Raw genomic sequence first — 6,569 nt, 5'->3', positions numbered from 1 at the left:
ATTAGAAACATAAAAATGGATACACGCTGGAAAAGAAAATAAATTCTAGAACAGACCCTGGAAGCTATGGTCTCACATCTGTCATCCTGTGTTGTGAGCCCCATCAAAACCCAGTAGAAGAGGCGTCTCTGAAAACAGCCCCAGTTTGGCTGCTCAGAGAGTGGCTCCTCAGGGAATCGGATGAAAACGGGAGGACTGGCGGGCTCGTGGACCAGCAGGAAATTAGGTAACAAGAGTGATGGTGGCTCCAGAGAACCAGGACCGAATGTCAGCAATTTCTGGCCCCGGTAAGGGAGTGTGCTAGGAGGCAAATATGAAATTGCCCAATTAGGTGCTACTCTGAATATTATCTCCAGAGAAGAAAGCAAACCCAGGCGCAGCTGATGAGTTAACCAGATACGATACAGAAAACATTTCCTTCTCCTTTCTGGCTTCAAGTCTATTTTAAGGCATCAGGTCTCTCCCGTCGAGTCGGCATTTGGGAGCCAGGGAGGCGATGCCGGTTTTCCTGGGAGGCCCCGCTCTGCTGTGGACAGCACTGCTGCTCCTCCTGTGTAAGTAGAGGCTCGGTGGCCCCTCCTGGAGGGGCCGACGTGGGTCTGGGTAGCGGCCGGGGTAGGAACGTTGGCAGTTTTCGTGGTGAACCTTTCTGGGCTCTGTGCAAACCGCAGGGCATCTCCCGGGGACTCTGTAGCGGACACAAGCTGGGAGCAGAGCAAAGTGGGCTGAGCAGGACCGAAGGGGGAGCCGGCCAGAAGCCTGTTGTTTCAGTCATCGTGGCATCTCCCAGAGGGCAAGGGAGGGAGGGCAGAGGAAGGAGAGAAGTTCTTTCTCTCCCTGGGTCAGAGTCCTGAGAAGATGGCTGACCCCTTAAAACTCCATGGATGTTGGGGGCGCCTAGGTGGCTCAGTCGGTTAAGTGTCCAACTCGTGATTTCTGCTCAGGTCATGAGCTCACGGTTCATGGGATCGAGCCCTGCGTTGGGCTCTACGCTGACAGCATGGAGCCTGCTTATTCTCTCTCTCTCTCTCTCTCTCTCTCTAAATAAACAAACAAACAAACTCCAAGGATGTAGACCTCATCACCACCCCCAGATCCCCATTCTCGGGAGTCCCAGAAGACTGGGCAGAGACACTAACTTATCCTCTTTGAACTTTTGCAGATCCAGATGGCATGTCAGCAGGTGAGTGAGTCCTTGCTCCGTCAGTCTCACCGTGGCTGGGCACACTCCCCCCTACACCGTTTCCCATCACCCCACCACCTCTGCTTTCTAATGATTAGGCATCTGTCCCTCCCTGACCAACCTGAGCCCCGCTCCCTCCCCGCCTGCCTTCTTTCCCCCGTTCAACACCTGCTCACATACCACCTCATTGTCTCGAGGCACCCCACCTCTTTCTATGCCAACAACCATGTCAGCGGAACATCTAAATGCCCCACCCCTGCCCAGCCTGCCCCACCCCTGCCCAGGCACTGCCACACAACCTCATTCAATGCTTGCATCATCATCACGGTTAGTATTGCCGCCATTTTATAACTGAGGGCTTTGCCTAATTAAGTGCTTGCTGGGGGTCGCGCAGCTGACCAAGGGCCAGCTTCTAACAGAATCCCCTGGGGTCCAAGTCCAGTTCTGTTTCTGTACCTCATCGCCACTGGCCACTTCCCAGGCTTTGGTCAAATTTGTACCACATCTCTTTGTTCCAGAAAACCCATTAAGACCGATTCTCTCGGTGCTTCTCACTTCCTTCCAGAATTGATGTGGATTTTTCACTCCATATCCACTCACAGTTAAATAGTCATAAAAATTTAGAACTGGGAGAGACTGTTTCAGCTAGTCTAACACATTTATTCATCCATTATTCACACGTTCATCCACTCAGCAAATATTTAATGAACATGTCCTCTGTAGCAGCCATTGTGCTGAGCTAGGGCTGAACAGGATAGACGTCGTCTCTGCCTGACCAGAGGCTGTAGTCCTCGCTGACAGATACTGGCATGGAAATCAGGAGGACTGAAGTGGTTACCCTATGTTGCACTCGTGTCCCGTCTTTCCCCTAGTTTGGGACTCCCTGGGGCCACAACACTGTTTCCTCCTTCCTGTTTCTTATTAGTGGCCGTACAAGGGTAGACTGACCACTAACTGTCTGACTATTGCCATATCTGTACTTTGGAGCCCTTTTCATTCCCTCTATATCTCTTCCCACAATTTGATCTTCTCAAAGACACCCGGGAACCTACAGTGTCCTTGAATCCACCATGGACTACCATATTGAAAGAAGACAGTGTGACTCTTACATGTAAAGAGAACAATTCTCTTGAACTCAACTCTACTGTGTGGTTCCACAACAAGACCAGGTTGGGAGTGACAACTTTAACTTTGGACATCGTGAAAGCCCAAACCAACAATAGTGGGGAATACAGGTGTCGGAACAAAGGATCCATCCTGAGTAAACCTGTGTCCTTAAAAGTCTTCAGTGGTAAGTTCCAGGACTATGGAAAGATAGAGTCCCCCATGTGAGGAATGGTCCGTCTGGAGATGGGGAGAGATCAAGTTATTCTGGGGCTTGGTGCACTGGAGTGGGACTCAGGGTCTCTGTCTCAAGACCTGCCTGTCTCCTTCCACTACTACTCCCGCGTGGCCCCACCTCCTTTCGGGGTCCTGGCCATCTCCCATTTCCCAGTGGGACCCTTCCAGTCTACCTCACCCCTCTTTTCCTGCTTGGGGTAGATGTATATGATATGCTCACACGGCATGTTGGATATGTGAACACTGCAAGGAGCTGAACATCTGAAATGGGATCAAAAGGTCAAATTTGGTCAACTGTTTCCACGAGCCACGACCTGGATATCAGGTTGCTCTCTTAGTTTTGAAAGACATCCACGTAGATCTCTCACGACTTCCACTTTTACTAAAGAACAAATGTTATGTTTGCCCTAATTTCACGACTGCTATTGCCAACCACTAGGACAGCACGCTCAGGCACATGCGGGCTAGTTAGTAAATGCTGGATGAACCAAAGAATGACTTCATTTAAATGGCTAGGTCATGGATATATTTGGCTTTACATTTTTTAATGCAAACATAGTTTAAAGGATAAGCCTACTTTATGTCTTTCTCTTGAGTGAAAAGAGATGTCGTGACATCCCTATGCATATTCCAGACACCAACGAAAGCAGCAGGGGATAGCTTCTTTATTTCCTTGGAGTGGATTCTAGAAAATCCTTAAGGATCACTACTAAATAAACTGTGCCCGGCACAGCCTAGCCAGATCTTTGTTCCAAATTCTCCCTCAGTGAATGCCTTTCAATTCTCACGGTGACATTAGCCATACGACCCAACTCTTATACTTTACAGACTCCTCGTTAACAAGTATTCGTTGAGTACCTATCAATTCTGAAGTAGTTGTGTTAGGCACTGGGGATATAATGTAAGGATCAGACATGGTCTCTGGCCTCCTGCAGTATGGAGCCAAATGAGGAAGAGGATATTAAGTGAGTAACTACACACATAATTAATATTGGCATGCATGTGCTGGGGAACTTTCAGAGCCAACTATGATTAACGGTAGAACTAGGGAGCCCCTAAGAGACGGGAGGATGAAAGAGACCTGCCCCCAGGCGAGGACTCCCTGGACAGAATAGTCTTATTACCCCGTAGTGACCAGAACTGGCGTCTACAGAGCTGTAGGGAATACTGGCATTCGAGCCTTCCGTGGACAGGCTCAGCAGAGATGTCCGAGTGGTTTCATGGCCCCAGACTCCCTTTTCAGGAGGCGAGAGGATTCATCAGTATAGAGGACAGACTCAAAGCGTGATTTTGTTTTTCCTTTTTCTTGCCCTTATGAGCCAAGAAACGGGTTAATGATAAAACGTGGTTCCTGACGCAGACTCTGCATGACCGCTCCTATTTTTTCTGTCTCTCTGTGTCTATCCATCCATTTGCCGTTAAATAACGTAACGACCGTTCTTCAGAGTGGCTGCTCCTTCAGGCCTCTACTGAGGTGGTGCTGGAGGGTGAGTCCTTCCTCATCAGGTGCCACAGTTGGAGGAATTTGAATGTCAAAAGAGTGACCTACTACAGGAATGGCAAGTTCCTCCAGTTCTGGTACGACAACTACAACATCACCATTCACAATGCCACAGAAGCAGACAGCGGCACCTACTACTGCACGGGCTGGATTTCGAAGAAAAATCACACCTCTAACTTCCTCAACATCGTTGTGAGAAAAGGTGAGATGGTAAAGAAGGAGGGGAGCCCACGGCAGGGGAAGGGAGAGGGAGGACACCCGAGCCTGAAGTGGCTGCAGCATGCAGAACGGGACAGCCGGGGCACCTTGTCTAGCCCACAGGCCTGCAGGGAGGAGGCCCGGGGTGGGCAGCACATCTCTCAGCCTCTGGTGGAATTTGCATGAAGACTAAATGAGGGGATATTTGTGAAACGGATGTCTAGCCTGTTAATAAGCACCACCCAAGCATAACGGATCATGATCAGTGGTTCAATCCCAGAGTCCTCTGTGGCTCCGGGGAGAACACTTCTAGTTACCAAATTGAAAGGGAGGCTCAGTGTTGGAGGAATGCAGGTGGTGTAGAGCTTGAAGACGCCACGCTTGGGGAGGAGGGCTGGGGACAGAGACCCACACACCAGTGGGCAGTGTGACTGGGTGGTGAGGAGACAGAGCCTCATGAGGAGACCCCGGCAGGTGCACTGCCTCTAGGGCCAAATATGAAGATGCTCTTTCCGAACTCTAAAAAGAGAGGGAGCCTTTGGACTACCTGCCCTGCAAGGAGGAAATTAGACCTTTTGCTCGGCAGACGTGGCTCATACTAATGCCTAAAAAAGCATGGGACCAGAAGCCAGAATTGAGCTTTAATGTCAATATTCTGTTGACCAGCCTGAGACCTAAGTGCTATTTAATTGTCATTGGCCTTCTGGTATCCTTATCTGTAAAATAAAGGGCTTGGTCTAGATGTCCCTTGAGGAACTTTAAAAATACCAAAGTTTGCATCTCATCTCTTGAGATTCTGATTTAATTGGTTTGGAGGACTGAGCATCAGTATTTTTAAAAGCCCTTTCAGGTAACGGTCTTGTGCAGCCAGTGCTGAGAGCCACGGGTCTAGGTGATCTCTACGGGATTTCTGGCTGTAATATTCTGGAGCTCTATAATTCTAGGATCATCACAAAAATCAGTATCTTGTAACCAGAATAACAAGAGAGGGAAACTGGCCCAGAGGCTCTGGCCCAGTGTCTTCATTTCCCCCAACGGGCACGCGGTAAATGATGAACGATTCAGAAATGAGGCACTGGTGAACCTCCACCCTCCCCAGCCTCGCCATCTCCTTTCCACCCTCAAGTCAGACGCGGGCCACTGCACCTGTGAGCCCCAATAAAGAGATCGCCTTTCCTATGACCTTCCCCACTGGGCACACTGGCTAGAGGAGCTACAGGCTGGGGCTTGAGGGAAGGTCTCAGGAGTCCTGGGGCTCTAGGAAGCACAGGCAGAGGAACCCAAGTCCATGAGTGTTGCCCTCGGGTGCCAGCCAGCATATCATGCTAGCGCTGGAAGACAGAGGACCGTTCCCGGTTCCTCTCTCAGGGAGGATGAAGCCCTGAGCCCCATTTTTCGATTCCTCATATGACCTATGTTTCCTGTTGCATCCAGATTTCCCTCCGGAGCACCAAAGCAAATACTACTGGCTACAATTTGTGATCCCGTCGTTGGTGGTGCTTCTGTTTGCTGCGGACACGGGGCTGTTTATCTCGACCCAGCAGCAGCTGACCCTGCTCTTGAAGATTAAGACGACCAGGAGGAGCAGGAACCTTATGGACCCACGTCCCAAGCCAGACCCCAAAAAGAACTGATGTTGCTGCTTGGGAAACATTTGCAACGGCAACCTCTTTCTGGCAGCAGCGATTGCTTCTCCGTGGTCAAACACAGCTCGCAACGCACACAGGAGCGTCTGGACGCAAGGCTTTACAGACCTGCTTCATTAAACCAGCTGAAACTGGTTACATGGCATGTAACAGCAAGGGCTCAATAAACATCACTTAAACAAACGCAAGAATGAATATATTCATTTATTAGCGTCTGTAAGAGAGAAGTCCAACTTGAATAAAAGGGGTATGAAACCAGGTAACATGGTGCATCTAAGTATTTGAGGCTTGCTAGTTTCTTTTTTTGTGTCTAGAGGCAAGAACCATAAAGTCCCAGATTAGGAAGGCTTTCTCCCGACTATCGTAAATCTGGACCAGGCCTGTGAGGACCTGGGAGCATGCCGGTGAGATCACTCACTTTTCTGCTCCCACTTCGACTTACCCTTTTTGAGCTTCTAGCTCTTGGACTGCCCTGAAGCTGGGGCAATCCTGAGCCTTAGGACCCTGGGGATGAGGCTCAGTCTAAGATTTCCCTGTGATTGCTTCTCTCTCTGCTATCTCCCAAAGTTGTGAAAACCCTCTTATAGCACCTGAACTTGGAGAAATTCCAGCAAATACGAATCACCGGAACTCTCAGCTCTGAAAAACAGCCCAGGACTGAGAAAGACCTCAGGCAAAGACCCAACATTCGCTCTCCCGC

The 6,569-nt window shown here is 49.7% G+C and overlaps 1 protein-coding gene across 1 annotated transcript; it reads left to right on the top strand.

The window, feature by feature from the left end:
• The first annotated feature begins 407 nt into the window (after positions 1-407).
• On the top strand, positions 408-6,057 carry FCER1A (Fc epsilon receptor Ia). Its single transcript, XM_047092993.1, has 5 exons — positions 408-554; positions 1,163-1,183; positions 2,220-2,474; positions 3,970-4,227; positions 5,658-6,057. Exons 1-5 carry the CDS (start codon positions 497-499, stop codon positions 5,855-5,857), a joined length of 792 nt encoding a protein of 263 aa, XP_046948949.1. The 5' UTR covers positions 408-496; the 3' UTR covers positions 5,858-6,057.
• Positions 6,058-6,569: the final 512 nt, after the last annotated feature.

This window comes from Lynx rufus, unplaced genomic scaffold (genome assembly GCF_022079265.1).
Source record: "Lynx rufus isolate CCGP_SWC_20201006 ecotype Redwood Valley unplaced genomic scaffold, mLynRuf1.p SCAF_31, whole genome shotgun sequence".
Classification (NCBI taxonomy): Eukaryota; Metazoa; Chordata; class Mammalia; order Carnivora; family Felidae; genus Lynx; species Lynx rufus.
This window is presented reverse-complemented; position numbering and strand designations above follow the sequence as displayed.

What these genes read in the sequence shown, in the direction of transcription:
- FCER1A (XM_047092993.1), top strand. Translation starts at nt 497, where the DNA reads ATGCCGGTTTTCCTGGGAGGCCCCGCTCTGCTGTGGACAGCACTGCTG. An exon ending in AGCACTGCTGCTCCTCCTGT is followed by an intron (nt 555 to 1,162) that starts GTAAGTAGAGGC and finishes GAACTTTTGCAG; the next exon opens with ATCCAGATGGCATGTCAGCA. An exon ending in TCCAGATGGCATGTCAGCAG is followed by an intron (nt 1,184 to 2,219) that starts GTGAGTGAGTCC and finishes ATCTTCTCAAAG; the next exon opens with ACACCCGGGAACCTACAGTG.